The sequence below is a fragment of the Sciurus carolinensis genome, chromosome 8 (genome assembly GCF_902686445.1).
Source record: "Sciurus carolinensis chromosome 8, mSciCar1.2, whole genome shotgun sequence".
Lineage (NCBI taxonomy): Eukaryota > Metazoa > Chordata > Mammalia > Rodentia > Sciuridae > Sciurus > Sciurus carolinensis.
The window spans coordinates 103472181-103490881 of NC_062220.1; the positions used below are offsets into that span (position 1 = coordinate 103472181).

The 18701-nt window shown below is 42.2% G+C and overlaps 1 protein-coding gene across 1 annotated transcript; it reads right to left on the bottom strand.

Moving 5' to 3' along the window:
• Positions 1 to 835: 835 nt before the first annotated feature.
• Ccdc201 (coiled-coil domain containing 201) lies at positions 836 to 15522 on the bottom strand. Its single transcript, XM_047562144.1, has 3 exons — positions 15466 to 15522; positions 1878 to 2333; positions 836 to 922 (listed from the first exon to the last, which is right to left on the bottom strand). Exons 1-3 carry the CDS (start codon positions 15520 to 15522, stop codon positions 836 to 838), a joined length of 600 nt encoding a protein of 199 aa, XP_047418100.1.
• Between the last annotated feature and the right edge of the window lie 3179 nt (positions 15523 to 18701).

Genomic DNA, 18701 nt, shown 5'->3' on the forward strand with positions numbered 1-18701 from the left:
ATGTCTGGCCTGTGCTAACCCCACCCAGAAAAGGAGCTTCCATATCTTCTGTTCCCTCTGCCATGCGCCTGACTGAGCACAAAGATCAAGCTTGTAACATCAGTTGTACTTGCACTTGCACTCAGCCTAGTACCTAGCATTTCATAATTCCATTCCCCAGAGAGTTTATCCCCCCGACCCCAGGGAAAGGTTGGAAGAAGTCAACTTGGGAACAGTCCCAATGAGGCACCACCAGAAAATTCAGGTAGCTCATTTATTTTCCTCAAGTGCAAACCCTCAAGCTCAGTGTTTCCCCTTCTAGGTTGCTCAAGTGCCCTGGGGGAGGTTTCTTTGCTGTAACAACCTCCCTTCTGGTCCATATCTCTGAGGGTCTGAAGGAATCAGCCCAGAACAGTCTGAGGAACCTGATACCCACCCCTTTCCAAGGGTAGAGGGAGTGGCACCACGTGGACACCCTCACATATTACCCTGGGATGAGTTTTCATTGTTTTCCAGATAAGAAAACCGTGGGTCAGACAAGCAGAGGGATGTCCCTGTGGTCAGAGCCAGGCAGTGGAGGACGCTGGGCTCAATCAGGCCAGTTTTTTTTTTTTGTTTTTTTTTTTTTTTTTAAGTTATAAAACATAAAGAACCTCATCCTCTAAACTGCCAACTCAGTCCCCTGGCCCCACTCCATTAGCTTCTCTGACCCCACCTTTGTAGTCTGGGTAACATCTTTCCCACCTCCCCTTAAGGGGTCTTGGGGACCCAAGGCATCTAGAGGACAACTCTATGTAGATGACTATGTCAGACCAAGGAGGCAGGTCCCTGAGCACTTACCTTTACTGCCCCAGTGTCACTCAACTTGGATGAAGAGTTCATGGTGGACTGCCTCCTCAATTTCCTGAAGTAGGCGGATTTCCCATTGCCTCACTCGCTGCATCTGTTTAGAAGACAGTTGTTACATAGGAATAGTTGTTTCTACTAGGGACAAGCTTGCACACTGCAAAATGAACTTAGGAACAGAAATACCCATCAGGCATGGAACAGGCATTTGCTCGGATCAGACACCTGAGCCAGCCAGCTCTACACGGTTCCCCCTTCCTGTGCTCTAGATTGAGCCAGTTCCCCATGCATCTTTAGGGGAAACCTGGCCCCTGTTGTGACAAGTAGGTGGTGGGGAGGGTTTGTCCCTCTGTCTTATTGATCAGCAGAGAAAGGGAACTATGTCAAAGGGAAATGTGGTCTTACACAGCTTTGCTCTGTTTGCTGTCCTACCATAGGAGCTTAGACCTTGCAGTGTGAAGGTGAGACATCTCAGTTCTAGGGCAGTGCTAAGGAAAGAGTCAGGACTGCCTTAATCAAGCTCTAGGACTGCCTCAGGAGTGGTAATTGCTTCCTGCTAAGAACAGCTCCAAGAGCAGAAAGGAGCAGAGACTCAGCACAGGGTGGCAGTTTTCACTGGAAGATGTCAGTGCCCAATAGGACTATTCTGGCCACCAACCTCTTTTGTACTCTGAACTGAAGAGAGTTGGTACCTTATTCCCCTGTGGTTTAGAGACCAAAGATAGGGAGCAGCCACAGCCACAGAAAGGGCTAGAAGGGTAGAGCCATGGCTGGTAAGCCATGGCCTTTTAGGCAACACGGGCCACGGGATCCCCTCCGAGCAGAGGGACGCCTCAGCACAGGGCAGCACGAAGTGTTAGAAAGACTGACAACCTCAGTGACCTCCTGTGAAGAGTGGGTTGTTGGCCCTCCATGTCTGGGGTTGAAAGGGCATGAAGTCATGGAAGGTGTGTGCCAGTGCACTACAGCTTGGCAGCACACACTTTCCTAACTGTCAACAGGGACTTGGAGCTATGTCAGGTGGTGGGTGAGAGGCACAGGGCCAGGCCTACCACAGCCTCCTGCTCTTTCCGGTCTTGTCTTTTCTTCCTGGCTACGTCTGGAATCCCAGGCAATCCGAAATTTCCTCGCCAGTTCTTTGCTCCCCTGGCCTCTTTTTTCTGCTGCTGTTTGGCTAATGAGGCTGACGCAGGTGGGTCCTTCCCAGGAGCTGAGTAGTCCAAATAGGACCCTAACTGCCCACTGGTGCCCTCAGATGCCCGGATGGTTGAAAGCTTCCTCTTTCTGAAGGTGGCTATAGGGCTGACCCCTGTCAGGTGGGACACAAGGTCCTTGGAGGAGCGAGCAGGCACTGGGGACCCTAGGAGTCGGGAGGTCCCTTTTGGGGGCTTCGGATTCCAGCCCAGGGCTGTCTCCTCAGGGGTACTATGCTTGGTGGGCTTCTTCCAGGACATCCTCTTTGTCACTAGAGAAGGGCTCTCGTCCTCAGAGGAACTTGACACAGGAACCTATAAAGTAAAAACAGAGATCCAGATCCTAGAGAGTCACAGCAAGCCTCGAGATGAGCACTAAACCCCACCAGGCACCTTCTCATCTGGGCAGGACCACTCTATGAGATAGACCCTAAAGTCACCCCACAGAGGAGTGTGTGCAGCACAGAGGGGTGATACCTGGCACAAGATGGGACACCTGCTTCTGCACATGGTTTTCACTGACTACTTTCAACATGGTAGCAGTGGTCAGAGGTAGGTGTTTAATGGGTAGGACAGGAACACAGAGGATGTTTAGGGTGACCCCCTCCCTGAGCGGGGAGGGAGTAAAACATTGCCAATGAAATAATTTTAACATGCAAACTAATGTAGAAAGACAAAATTGTTCATGAACACTGCAGCTTTTCATGCATGAATAGGTAAGGAGAGTTGGGCAAGAGGGTCTGACTGGTGGCTTGAGGTAGGTGGTAGTTGGACCACAGGTTAACATCCCAACCCAAGGCCCATGACTGACTGCAGCTATTAAGTTGGTCAAGTTTTCCTCCAAGATAAAGTCTAGGTTAGAACATTCACGCTCCTCTTCTCACACTTTTTTTTTCCGCCAGATAACAAGTTATAGTTAACCTTTATATCAACAGATTCCACACCAGTAGATTCAGCCAGAGTTGAAAATATTCCAGAAAAAAATTGTATTGAATATGTACAATATTTTCTTGTCATTATTCCCCATGTTATGCAGTATAACAACTTTCATAGCCTTTGCATTGTGTTCAGTATTATAAGTAATCTAGAGATAATTTAAAGTGTGTGTGGAACCTATGTAGATCCTCTTGAACACTACACCATTTTATACAAGTGACTTGAGCATCTTTAGGGTCCTGGAACTGATGCCAAAGGAAAACATGTTCATGTCTCCACAGTACCCCTTGGAAACTGTTCATGTTAAATGAGTTGAAGGCAGCTAAGCCATCTATTGTGCTTGTCATTTTTAGGAGTCTTAGACACATTTGCTCATGCTAACAGCATCATAAGGTATCTTCCACACTTACTACTCATTGAGGAAACTTTCAAAGTAATACCAGAGTTCTGATTTTTGTTTTATCCCACTCTGATGGAACAATTTTCTGCATGTATTTTTTAGTTAATGAGGGTGACAGTTTCCAGTTACAATGTCCACTGCAGGCTATGACATCTGCAAACTGTTAAGGAAGCCATTGTCGCACAGGGTGGAAGGGGAACTGAAAAGTTTCTATATGAGAATAAAATTTTTTTTTTGGAGTGATTTTGACATTCCCTGATGCTTGTCAATACTGTGTGATTAGCCATTGCATTTCCATGGCCTGGAAATCAGCAATCAATAAGAACTCAGAACTTACACAAGAGAAACTCAAGAGCAACATGAACTTCCCTGAAAACAGGCCCTCTCCAGTCAAGGTCAAAGTCTCAGGACTCTATTTCCAATCCATCTGCTCAGGCCCATCTTCTGCTTGAACTGATAACTGTTATAGAAGTAAAAACATTTCTACTTTACTGAGTTCTTGTTCATATTTGTGCACAGAGTGGATAAATTTGGGGGGAAGCACAACTGGAAGGTTTGTTAACAATGATGAAGTAATAGGGAATTAAAATTCTCTTAGAACAAAATAAAAATAGATGAATATATTAACTTTAAACATGAGACTGATTAAGAATATTAGTCTGAAGCAATGGGAATATTTATGAGTTTATTATTTGCTGCATAACAAATTGCATTTAAATTTAGTGACTTAAATATATAGTCTTCCCTTATCCATGGGGATATATTTCAAGAACCTTAGTGGGTACCAGAAATCACAGATAGAACTGATCCCCCAAATACCACTTTTTCCCTCTACGTATATAACTAAACTTTCAACTGTACACTAAACTTTAACCTTTTCATTTAAAGGCAGCACTTCATGGCTTTTCTTTAGCATATTTAAATTGCTAGCACCACTGCTTTTACACATTGGGGCCATTACAAAATAAAAGGGTTACTTGAACACAACCACTGCAAAATCATTACAGTTCGTCTGATACCCAAGATGGCTACTAAGTGACTAAGAAATGGGTAGCACACACCATCTGGATACATTGGACAAAGGGATGATTCATGACTAGGCAGGACAGCATGAGACCCAGCTTTACACATCAAGTACCCTGATGCTTAGCCAGAAGGTGGTAAAGGAATGCTGGCTCCCTTGAGGAGGACAAGTTGACCCTAACAAATGGGGAGCATATACCACATGGATGCTTTGGAAGACCATGGACAGAACTTGTGTAGCCTTGGAGTAAGTTTTGTATACTGTTTGCTTTCAACAAAACCTTGGGACTGGATTCATGTCAACTCCAAGCAAACTGAAGGATGCATTTATGCCTAAGCATGAATCCATAATAGAAATTGCCACACTGATTTTCAATGTGCTTGTACCATTCTTCAACACCGCCAGCAACATATGGAGTTCTTGCTGCTTCACAATCTCACCAGCATGTGTTATGCTTCTTTTTAAAAAAAGTTAGTTTTATAATAGGTGAGTAGTGTATTTCATTTTCATGAGCAGAATTTCATTTGCATGGTGGTCCAAATAAGCATTTCTATAATGAATAAGAAGGTGAACATCTTTTCATGTACTTTTCAGTCTATGTCTTGATTGGTAAACAAAAAACTAAAGGCCAAAGACATCTGTTATGGCCATAAGGACAAATGGAATAACTCATCTATTGAGGGATCCTCAGATTGGTTTAGAAAGAAAAACCCAACTATGAATTGCCTAAAATATGATTATCCAAGAGTGTTATAATGGGCAAAAAATAATATTGGGAAAGTACAAATGAAAAAGTGCAGACTTAAATATTTTTATTGGAAAGATTGAATTCATGGCAAAACCCATTAAAAAACAAAAAAAAAGCACAATGTAATAAAAACAACTAAAATGCATAGTTGTGAAACTTTTGTACCTGATAATAGAAAAATTAATATCCATAAAGCAAAATACTAGGAAAAATAGGAACAACAGGAATGAAGTAGTAATTAAAGTTAATTCATTTGTTTAGCCCATGCTAGATCAAGCCAGGAAAAATAAATGATTAAATTAGAGGAAAAAGAAATGATCAATACCTTTGAAGTTTATCTTCTTACCTGTAAAAACATTAGCACTTATAAAAGACTTTAAATTCTACCATTTCAGAGAACAAGATCTTAGAGGAAAAATTGGGGTAAGGGAAAGAACTGGGACTTTTATCAAAAAAGAAATTGCAAGATAATAGTATATTTTCTTACTAACAGGAGGTGCAATTAACTAGCTATTTATAACAATGAACTAAAACTCTAAGTGTTGATAATTTGATGTTTTCTAATATTGCAATATGTTGAAAGCTTACACAAACAATTTAGTATTGTTTTGTAAACATATGTAAAGAACAGATGCTCCCAACTCACATATGAAGGAAGCATATGCAAAAAGAAGCATCTCAGATGAACAGGGAGGAGAGTTTTTGTCTTTTATCACATGTTCTGGCTGGCTGGTCATTTGGGAAAAAAGTAGTAATAAAGTCAAGTCCCTAGCTCTTGAACTAAACAAATGCCTTGAACGAAAACAAATTATAAGGGATTGAAGATTATACTCTTAAAAATCATAAATTATGAGAAAACAAAACAAAACAAAAAACCCCTTAAAATATGAAACAAAGTCAGGTTCTTATATCACATCATTCACCAAGATAAATTCCAAATGGATTAAATGCAAACAAACAAACTAACATTTTAAAGCATCTGAAATAGATGAATTGAAGGAAAAGGATAGATTATTCTGTCAACATGTCCTAAGTAAGGCTTTTCTATGATTCACAACATAGATTAAAAAAAAAATTGGACTACATATTTTTTAAAACTTCTGCAAAAATATAATATAGTACTGAAAAGATAAAAGACAAACACAATTCCTATAAAAGATAAACAAAGGGCAAGTCTGCCTATAATTTAGGAAAAACTCAGCAGACTAGTGGATATACAGGCATACACATACTCAACCTCATTCTTAGTAATAAAAATGCAGATTAAAATGAAAGCAATGTACCATTTGCTTCCATCTGTGAGTCTGACAAAAATCCAGAAGTATGAAAACTTTACAAAAGGCAGTGAGGAAATTGTGGCATCCTCCATGGGAAGTAATTTGGTAACAGTCAAAGCACATGTTCTATTTGACCAGCAACATGTCTAGAAATTTATTCTACAGAAAGATACATGTGCAAAATTCCATAGGTACAAGGTGGTTGATGGCACTATTTTATAGAAGATTGAAAACAACCCAGATCTTCATCCTGGTGGATATGTTAAATTATTAACCACTTAAGGGAATAATGTGTATCTATAAAAGTACGCAAATGCTTTTTATATACTGATAAGATTTCTATGTTTTAAATCGTCTTAGACGAACTGAGGAAAAATAAGACTAGGTTCTAGAAGCAGCTAAGTCTAAGTTCTAGACTAAATTAGCATTTAGTTATGGTGAGGAAGAGTTGGGTAGAGGATAGAAAGAGTCACTGTTTATCTTTTTATGTCTTAAAATTTTTGGAACCGTAGAAGTGTATTGCCACTTACAAAAGAAAAAGGAAAAAAAAAATGTGATTTTTCTTTTTCTTTTTTTTTGAAAAAGCCAAGGCACATGGACACTAAGGTGGTGGAAGTAGTTAAGGGTCCTAACCCAGTAGGTGCTCCCAGGCTTGTACAAGGCATGGTAGGCACTGATAGGTTTTAATTAGGTCCAAAGCTTAACATCTGTACAACCATTTTAAATCCTTACCTCCATTTTATAAAATAAGTTTCAGTTTCCTGCCTTAGAAATAAATTTCCCTTTCCTGCCCTATGTAGGTGCTTTCAGAGGACACAAAAGTTAGCAGAGAGCTCCCGGTCCCCCTCACCACCTGTTAACCGACATAACTGAAATATCTCCCTGTTCGTCCTAAGAGCCCACTGCAAGGCTTTACACAGGCAGCTCGTACAAGAACAGCCCACCACAAGGCTTCACACAGATAGCCCATCTTAGCTTACACAAGCGGTGCAAGCCAGCCCTATAAAATACCCCAGGGTTAGATTTTTCCCTGCCCTATCTCACCTTTTCTGAGCAATGGCCTTTGTCAGACTCTGACTGACAAATAAAGCTTCTTAACTATGGATCTCTTTGCCTGGTTTCTGTGCTGCTGGTGTGGTTCATTTTCCTTTCAGTTTTGACTTCACGGAGACTATACTAGGCGGGCATTTCATTGTGTATCTAGAGCAGACAGACAGACAGCTGACAGGGTGGACTGGGGCTTCTGGTCTTCTTGGACTTCTGACCTCTCATTAGCCCCCCAACCAACAGCTAAGGAGGCTGTTATCACCCAGATCCAGGAGATCTTGCCAGATGGACTAGGAGAGGGAAAGTGTAAATGCCCAGAGTCTCAGTATTGCAATTTCCTGGCAACTGGGAGCTTCCCTGGGGCCCAAACAGCCTAGAGCACCTCTCCCCACCTACCTGCAGCCTGGGCTCCATCTTCCCTCCTCACCAGGATCTGCCTCCTTGCATAACCCTGTCCTGGGAGCCCCACTGTCTAGAAATACCTGCCCTGTGGTGCTGAATCACCACTCAGGCCTCAGGCACGTGCAGAAACCCACCTGTGCTGGATCTACCTAATGACCACGTGAAGCGCTGGGCAGGTTCAGGCGAGTTCTCCTCTTTGATAACTTGTCTTTTTTTTGGTACCTGGGATAAACTTAGAGGTGCTTAACCACTGAGCAACATCCCTGCCACATCCCCAGTCCTATTTTGATTTTATTTAGAGACAGGTCTCACTGAGCTGCTTAGCACCTCACTTTTGCTGAGGCTGGCTTTGAACTCAAGATCTTCCTGTCTCAGCCTCCCTGGGATTACAGGTGTTCGCCACAGAGTCCAGCTTGTTGATTACTCTTGAGTACATCTGAATGTGTGCCAATGGTGTTCTATAAGTCAAGGGGGAAGGGGTCCTCCTGATAAGAAGCCCTTGGTGGTGTGCTCACTGTGTGCCAAATTCTTTACCTGCACCATCACAACATAAAAGGAATGGACTCGGCCAATTAAACCAAGACCAAAGATATTTCCATGTTCATGCAAGCTGAGAGGACTTCAGAGTATATTCTGTGGCTGAGGACTTACCTTTTCTTCAGTGAGTCTCAAATTTAAGTTTCTCAGAAAACTGGATGAGCCAAGTGCCTGATTGAGCTGTTCCCATTAGCTTTTTTAACAACTGCCAGGTGATGTACTGGTGTAGGTCCACTTCAGAGCTTTGCATTGAGTGTCAATAAAACCACAGAGTAATGGTAACTTGGGTTATGCTAATCTATACTAGTCCTACACTAATAAAAATAATAATAGTCATTTCCTAACACGCCTTGAGCATCTGGGGGGAACCAAACAAAAATTAGAGAAATCAAGGAGCTATGGAACACCTGATGAAATGAAACAACTCAATATGGTATATTTAAGCAATTTAAAAACCTTTATTAATTACTTAAGAACCAATTATGACTTTTTCTTAAAAGAAATCTGGTAACAATTGGAAGAAACTACCTATGTTAGTTTGACTTTAGACATAATTTCAACTTTCCATCAACCCTGAGAATAAAGTTGTTAGTATGCCCATTTTAAAACAGGAAAGATGGATCCCAGAAATTGAGGTACATAGCTTGGGGTCACTTAGTGGTATTCAACAGAATCAAGACAAAAACCTTGGAGTGTATCAAATTAAAAAAAAAAAAAAAGAGAAAGAACCTGGGTTTATCTGGTTTTAAACCAAAAGTGATCTTTACCCCTTGCTACTCTTTATTATTTTTTTAAAATATAATTTTCTGAACTTGGTCACTAAGTTGCAGTATGATTTTGATGGGCTCTCTCCTTTCTGAGTTGGTGTATGAGGGATTTCCCAGCTCCTAAACATTGACACACACAGGAACCTAAGCAAGGAACAGGCAACTTAGAGAGCTCATGTGGGCTCAGTGCCCAGGTCTGTGGACAGGTGCAGAGCGAAGCTCTTTGAGGACATAATAGGTGGCAAAGAGGCTGAGATTCCTTAATATGGAAGTTAATTAAATCCTGAGGATTCAGAGAGCACTGAAGGGGGATGCAGGACCTACCTGACCTGTAGTGGTTTCACAGAACAGCACAGCTAGGTGACTGGTTGCAGGTGAAGGTATTGAGGGTGGCCAGAAAGGAGAACCTTTCTATGCTGCTGGTGAGCCTTGGGGAGCAGCCCTTCTGTAGTGCAAATTGGCATTAATTAATGTATAGTATGCATGAAAGTGTTCATGACCTTGAATGTGTCAGGAGATAATCAGATGGAGTCATTACCTACTTCTGCTACCGATATCCATGGAGAATTGTCTTTCAGTGCCCAAATACATTCAGTATGCATAGCCAGGAAAGAAACACTGATGGAATAAATTAGGGCAAATCTAAGGAAAGGAATACCTTTCAGTATGTGTGTCTAAACACGTGTGCAGGTGCATACATGTACACATACAATGCACGTATGGGCAAAATAGGTACACTATAGTCAAAATATATCCAAAAGAGATATATGAAAAAGGTAAAAATGAGTCTCATCCAGAAGGCAGGATGATGGGTAAATTTTTTTTCAGTACTAAGGATTGAACCCAGGCCTTTGTGAATCTAGGCAAGTGTTCTGCCAGTGAGTTCCATGCCCAAAACCTTTTAAAAATTTTATTTTGAGACAGGTTCTAAGTTGAGCAGGCTATCCTTGAGTTTTTGATACTACCTCAGTTTCCCCAGTAGCAGTTTAAAGACCTGAACCACTATGCCAGGCATGATGGGTAAATTCGAACTTCACTAGCCAGATGTGTGATGCACACCTATAATCTCAGCCACTTGGGAGACTGACGCAGGAGTATTGCAACATAATGAGACCCATCTTAAAAAATGGTTTAATATCACTTATTTCTGCTTCACACGTTCCTAAAAATAAGATGTAATGAATATGTAATAACTTTAAAGAGTAAAACTCACTTAGTATAGTTCAGTTATTTTCTAGATGGGGAAACAGGATGGCAGAGGGGAGGGGCTTGTCCAAAATCCCTGAGTCAGTCGGGCCATGGCTGCTCTACCCTATGCACTGTGCCACCGGATATGACTGAGAACAGAGCAATATGTTCTTAGACAAGTTCCTGAATTGTTTCTGTCAGCAGATGAGTTACAGACACAGCCCCTGTCCGTCACAGGCCTTCACAGTACAAGACCAAGATGAATCAGATACAAGTGACAAGTATTTGTCACAAGCACCATATGGTCCCAGAATAGTGACCTGCAGAGGTGAATATGCCCTAGTCCCTGAGCTTGGGAATCTTCTCAGGGAGGAGGAACTTTTGCTTGGAAGTTAGGATCTAGTCTTCAAAATAGGGTAATAGGCTGGCAAATCTGAGCAGAGCAGAACCTGGGGTGGCTGGAGAGGTCAGTGAGCAGAAGTTGGAGTTGGAGAGGGTAGGGAGCTGCTGGGGTGGATCAGAGACATGCTCTACAGCCACAGGATCCCAAATCACTCACCTGTAGGACATGCACACTGTAGATAATTCATAATTAATCCAAGTCCAAGTAGCTGGTATGCATCCTGATGGGTGGCTACATTGAAAATACATGTGGTTAAAATACTGCTTCAGGCCTTGGCAGGTCTGGACTCAGTGCCTGCCTTGTCATTTGAATGGTGGAAGTCCTGGATGATGACAGCTCCTCCCTAGGTCTCTGTTAATGTGCAGGAAATCCTTAGACAGTGGCATGGGGTAAACTCAACACCTGTACAGATTGAGTTTCCCTAATTCAAAAATCTGGAATTTGAAATGTTGCAAAATCCTTAGCTTTTTTTGTTTTTATAAATAAGTATAATTATTTGTAAATTATATCTTTTTTCTTTTTAGATATTCAGGAGAGTAGAGTATATTTTGACATATCATACATGCATGGAGTATAACTTCCTGTTCTTGTGGTTGTACATGATATGGAGTTACACTGGTTGTGAATTCATATTATGAATACGGGAAAAGTTATGTCTGATTCATTCTACTATCTTTCCTATTCCATCCCTACTCCCTTCCCATCATTCCCCTTTGTCTAAACTAATAAAACTTCTATTCTTCACTCTCCTCCCATTGTGTGTTAGCCTCTGTGTATCAGAGAGAAGAACATTTGGCCTTTGGTTTTTGGGATTGGCTTATTTCACTTAGCATGATATTCTCCAGTTCCATCCATTTACCAGAAAATTCCATTGTTTCATTCTTCTTTATGGTTGAGTAATATTCCATTGTGTATATATACGACATTTTCTTTATCCATTCATTTGTTGAAGGACACCTAGGTTGATTTCACAGCTTAGATGTTTATTGTGAATTGAGCTGCTTTAGTTTTTCTTTTTTTTGCCACAGTGAACAATTCCATACCTGGCCTCATGTGACAAGTCACATGCAAAATACAGGCCCACTAAAAATATTCAAAATTATCTTCAGGTCATGTGTATAAAGTGTATATGAAACATGAATAAATTTCATGCTGAGACTTGGGTCCCATTCCCAAAATATCTCATTATGTTTATGCAAATATTCCCAAACTGGAAAAAGTACAAAATTGGAAGTAATTCTTGTCCAAAGCATTTCAATAAGGGATACTCTGTTGGTGACACATTTTCTATTGTTCCTGTTTTTACTACGGTACTACACCAGCATTTCCTTTCGGGTTCCCATTTTCATTGAACACTCATGTTTCTCTGAAGTCCACCACAAGGAATTACATGTTTCTGATATGCTCCAGGCTGCCTTTAATCCCTAGCTATAAACAAGTAGCTAATGGGAAACACTCTTTGTAAAGAACCCTTTGGTGTGTGTGTGTGTGGGGGATCTGTAAATTATCAATAATCAAATAAATGCAAAATATTGTAAAGCAGTATTGTTTTAAAATTATTGAGTGTGCAAAGGTGAAGTGTCCACATACAAAATCAGTGATGTTGGGATGAAATTGTATTCTTGTGCATTGTCACTGGCAATGTAAATGAGTATAGAAAGCAAGTTATCCTGTGAATCTAGACCCTTAAAAATCCAATATGAGACTTTTAAAACTGGAATAAAGGAAGAAAATATTAAATTGCCGCATTATTTGCCATGAAGAAAAATTGGAAATGAACTACTGCCCAAATATCCAAGTGCAGCATACCGGGCTACCAATAAACACAAGAGAAAGGGAAACAGGAAGAGAGGTGTTTGACATTCCTGGGCTTTGGGATTACAATTGGAGTTCCCTTTTTGATTCTTTGGCTCTCAGTTAATGTTCATACTTGGCCTGTTTGCAATAAGCAGCTTTACCAAGAAGAGTGTTCCTTCAGTTACTCTGATGTAGATACCCATCATCTTTACCCACAGACACCAGGTAGCCACAGCTCTGTGAAGGCAGGTCTGGATCTGAGAGTGTTGGTTTGAGAGATGTCCACAGGAAACGGGGCTCTGGATCTAGGGTACATTGGCTTTGTCATTTGAGGGAAATTACATAATCCTCTGAACCTGTGTTTGACTAGCAAAATCTATCACTGATGTGCGTGAAATGAAATAACAGGTACGACGATTAGTCATCACGGTGCACTGGGAACAGGCAGTGGTTGGCAGAGAGCATGATGCACCAGGAAGGGCAGAGAGTGTTTGATGTGGAGGTATAATAGGCCACATGGAAAGGAGGCGACAGGTGAGGGGGAAGAAGGGAGAGCATCTTGCAACCTGAAGAGGAAAAGAAAACATGAGATGAATTCCCCCATAAACCTGTCAGAGAGATAATTTTCCATGATTCAGACCCTTGATGCACACACAATGATATGAGCGACAGCATCCCACATGATGCACACACCTATGGAAGTGATGGTGCCCCAGGTAATGTGCACACCGTGACTCAGAGGTTAGGATCCCACCCTTTTGGGTCAGGGTCATTCTGTCTGCTCAAGTAACTAGAGCCAGGTCACTAGTCCTTAGTGCCTCTAACCATGCTATAATTCAAGACCTTTGTTCAAAGTCGGTGTGTTCAGGGATTACAGCAAGGAGCTGGAGTACTGTGGAGAAGAAACCCACAGCCCCATCCTGGGGAGGGGGGATCCTGTTGGCCCTTGGGGCAGTCGATTGTGGGCTGGGTGAAGGCAGTCTGTTTGCATTGGATTGATGGTCTTACAGGTATATTAAAGTCTCTTATGACTGAGAGTAGCCCCAAATTCAAGCAATAAGGGGCCTGAGGTGGGAGTTCACAGTGTAGGGTCACAGGGCCAGCTGATGCAATAGGTTTAACCTCACCAAAGCCATGGCCTTCTCCACCATGGGTCTGTGCTTGATGGAGCAACAGGGTGCCCAGAGGTGTAGTAGGGGCATCATGGCTACCAGAGGCCCATGTGAGTCCCAAGTTAGCTTCTTCTATGAACTTTCTCTGTTTATATAAGGGGCAACAAAGACTCCATTTGGAAATCCACTTGGGGTGAGCAGCAGGGAGCTAGGTCCCCTGATAGCTCCTCCACATTTCCCTTGGCCCCTCCCACCACCCAGCTGTAACCGGATTACGCTGCATCAGCATTTCTTCCATCAAAGGCACTCATTACTCCTGAACCAGAACATGGCACCACTCCTCTCGCAGAGGGGGCTGAGCAAGTGTGAGACCAGAGGGAGGATACATCAGAACCTCTTGAGGCTCCTTAAAACAGAGTGCTGGAAGCACCCCTGATTCCATGGCCAGGGGTGGGGACTGAAGATAAGCATTTCTACCCAGTTCCCAGGTGGTTTGATGCTGGTCTAAATCTCTACACTTCATACAGAGCAGAGTGATGAGGAGGGCCCCAGCCTCCGCAGCCTCACTGCAGAGCAAGGACAAGGGAGTGACTCTTAATGCACCATCCCCGTGCTGGGCACTTAGCATCTGCCCTCTTTTTAATTTTAAAAAAAAAATTTTAGTTTTAGATGGACAATACCTTTATTTAAATAGTTAATTTATTTTTATGTGATCCTTAGGATTGAACCCGATGCCTCCCACATGCTAGGCAAGCGCTCTACCACTGAATCACAACCCCAGCCCCAGTATCTGCCCTCTTTAACTTATCCCCAATGAATCCCTGAATGCACATGCATCTGGGGGCCTGGATTTACCACTCACACTGAGACTGAACCCCCTGTCTTCTGACAAGGACCCCTGAACTCATTTGACTCCTCTCCTGTTTAGAATCTGGGCTTGTTGGCATGACAAAAGTGAGGTGAATTTTGCACCTTGGTTAGTGGGGAGCGTAGGTATGAGCTATTTTTTTCCAAACTTTCTTGCAGTTTGCAGAGCGGCACCTTCATCTGCCTGGGAGATAAGGGCAGCAGGCCAGGCCTTTGCATAGATTTACATCATCCCCTGTGTTGATCATAACATAAGCAGAACATCTTTTGTGCTTTTCTCCCAGGTCAAAAACAGCTTCCCTTCTGAGGTTTCCCTGGATTGCAGTGTTTTTTTTTCCCTTTGAAAGTTTGACTTTGCCCTTGACTGTATTATTTTTCAGGGCACAGATTGCCCAATTTTCTGGCTGCCCATGGGTAAGCAGCACGCTACCTGAAAGGGAGAATTTGGAAGAGTGGGTGATGGAAGGCTTTGAGTGTTTTTCATCATCCAAAGGCTCATAGCCTCTGCCCATGGCAGAAGGAGCCCACTGAGAGGTCCAGGATGACAATGGCTCACATTCATTCAGTGCTTACTTATGCCAGGAACTCCATTACGTCCATCTTAAAGGTGAGAAAGCTGAGACCCAGGAGGTTTTGTGATACACAAGGACACAGAAATCCAAGGTGAAAAAATGCTGTGTTGTGTGGTGCAACCTCCCCTTCAGGCTCTAATAAACCTCCCACTGTTGAGTTCTTTTGATTCAACAGTCAACACTGATTCTTGGCATTCCTACAACGAATTGACAGAGGTGTTAAGTGCTATTTAATTATTGGCAAAGATGCTATGTGCTGTCTGTTCACATGGCGCCCCCTGGAGTCCACAGTGGGAGTGCCATCACCATGTATTTCTTGCCTTTTCTGATCTGACTAGTGGTTTTTTTTTCTCTATAGCAGAGAATTTACTGCAGGGTAGGAGGTGGTGGCCATCTTCCAGAAGCTGTCATAATGCTCACCAGCCATGGCGGCACTTTTTCCAGAGGTGCCCAAACATGCTGGATGCTCTTCTTTGCCACAGCAATTGTCACAGGATGATTTTATAACCTTCGAGAGACACCCTCCCCCCATGACTGTGAACATGTCAGGTTGCTACTCAGTTTGAGGCATCCCATTACCCATCTCCACAAACCTAGCTCCACACCTGCCCCACTGAAAGAAGAGCTCCCCTCCACACCACGTGGCCACCATTGGTTGGGGTAAAGAATGCAGAGAGAAGCTCAGAAAATGCATGAAGGAGAATGATCTCGCTGATAAGTGGATGAGGACACATCATGGGGCATGGGAGGGGTTAGTTTTAGGGTTAGAGTTAGGGTTAGGGAGGGGGGCAAGAATGGGGGAAGGAAGGACTGTATAGAGGGAAAAGAGGGGTGGGAGGGGTGGGGGGAAGGGAAAAAATAACAGAATGAATCAACCAACATTACCCTATGTAAATTTATGATTACACAAATGGTATGCCTTGACTCCATGTACAAACAGAGAAACAACATGTATCCCATTTGTTTACAATAAAAAAATGCATGAAGGAGAAAATGGAAGGAAGGAGATGCCTTCTGCTGTATTTGGTTACAGGAGGGTGAGGGTTATTAGGACAGAGTCTTGGAAGAAAACTTCTGGGATGGATGTAAGAGCTCATGGGCTTCAGAGATGAGGACAACAGGGCAATGGGAATTCAAGCTTGAGGACAGCAAGACCTGAGTCTTGAGGTGTGGAAGGAAAGTTGTGTTGTTTTAAATGAATGGTGAGGAGGTTAATTGAAGTTGGAAAATGATCAGAGTTTTGGAGCCTTGGGGCCAGGATTAGAGTTAGAGGAGCAAGTCACAGGTGGCTGAGTCACTATTGTGACTCTGACCTGCCAGGGGAGGGCTACTCACCCCACACAGGACTGGCGGATGAACAGAGAGTCCACGTGGGCCTGGAGGAAGGGGCCTGATTCCATTTGTGTTGACAAAGGGCTGGGAGTAAAAGTGGAGCTCTGTCCCTAGGTTTAGTGACTGTTTGGTTTGTTTGTTGCTATGAGGCAAGCAATGGAAACATTTGGGAAATTGATCTTCAGGGAAGGGGGAACTTCCACTACGTGCAGGATGACAGTGACCTCAGAGAGGGAGGGCAGGCTGGGCACTAGGTAAGTGCATGACAGTGTGAACTATTCAGGACCAGGCAAACTAACAGGCACACAGTAGGGGAACCCCAAGTATTTGCCAGTAAAGTTTCTCATTCACGTATTTCATTAAGAAAACATTTCAAGTGTGGGATGGTGATCACAAATTGAGGAAGCCAAAGAGAAAAGAAAATCCAGAGCACAAATTCTTCTAGACATGAAAATATTTTAGGGAACTACACCCAAAGTATTAATTTAAAACAATTAAAATTTAAGTTTAAAATACTAATTTTAAAGCAAAAAATGTTAAATTTGAAATCTCAATAAAAAGTGATAAATGTGATCATTAACTTCCAAGTACAATTATTTTGATGGATTTTATTTTGATTGTTGCTGAAGAGATGCTGGAGCTGTTGCTATTTGAGACTTTCCAGGTAGAACAAAAATGAACTTGGCAAAACCAAGGCACTTTCTTAGGTCCAGGGAACCAGGAAAGTGGCAAGGATAGGAAGAAATAAGTTAATTTAAATTCAGTTATACTTAGGTAGGTAATATAACAGAAAAACTAAGTATATAATACAAATCCAGAAAGGATACAGAAAAATCCAGACTGTCCTTTAGCCACTTAAATTCACACACTATACTCTATTGCCAAGTAGGCATTATATCTGTTTTCATGTATTCTTCTCAAGACATTCCATAAATTTAGTCAGTTACTTTTTCATTTATTCTAATTAGCTATACATGACAGTAGAATGCATTTATGCATTTTGATAAATCATACATAAATGGAGTATAATTCCTCATTTTTCTGATTATACATGTTGTAGGATCATTGGTCAGGCAGTCACATATGTACATGAGGTAATAATGTCTGATTCACTCTACTATCCTTCCTATCCCCATACCCCTTCCCCTTCCTTCACTCCCCTCTTCCTAATCTGGAGTAACTATTCTTCCCTAGTGACTCCCGTCCTTTTTGTGAATTAGCAACTACATAACAGAGAAAACATTCAGCCTTTGGTTTTTGGGTTTGGCTCATTTTGCTTAGCATGATATTCTCCAACTCCATCCATTTACCAACAAATGCCTTAATTTCATTTCTTTAAGGCTAAGTAATATTCTATCACAGTTACTTTTATTGTACAATCAACAACAGCATCGTCTGCATCTTCTCATTCTGAGCTTGAAGATTTTATTTAATTTGAAAAAGTACATATCTTGAAGATTTTTCTCTATCAGAAAATATAGAGCTGCTTTTTTTCTCATAATAACCACATATTTTCCAGTGAAAGGATGCCCCCAAATTTAGTTATCTTTGGTTGTGTGCAGGATGGCTTCAGAGTAGAGATCGATTGGCTGGTGCATCTTTACACCAGAGTACAAAATGATCTCACATCTGTCTCCAACTCTGTGGGAGTTAGTCTAGGGCCAGCAAGATTTCTCCTTTCAGAATCCTTTCCTCTTTCCCAAATGGCTCTGCTCATTGGTGGCCTTGGGCTGTGGCCATCTCTGCAGCATCAGGAAGTAGGGGCAGAGGCAACTCCCTTTAATCTCTGGTGAATCCAAAGGCACTTCCCTCAGGGTTGGATGCAGGGACCACACTTATTAGCCTTCCTGTAGGAGTAGCAAGCTCGTGTGTGATTGGGCCATGTTCCTCTGCTGCCAACTCCTCCACAACCACTTTGGACATCTTCTCTCAGCTCCACACCTGCTAAAGCACCCTTATTCCTGTTCCAACTCAGGAGACTTCTCTGTAAGCAGGTGTTCTGTGAGCTATCACAGTGCCCCACTGGCCCATCTCCCTGGTCCTTGGTATTGTATTCCTTATCTGTTAGGTTTTCTATGAACCTCAAAATAGGAGGTACATTAGTCACTATTGTCACTTCCCCTTACACTTGCTCTGGAGAGGGCATCAGTGCTGGCTTCCTTGGCATTCCTTGACATTCCCTGTAAGAATGTCAGTTCCTTATTTAGCTAAGTTACAGAAAAAGGCCTTAAGATTCAGATACAGTGAGCAGAAGGTCACCACAGTGTATAATCT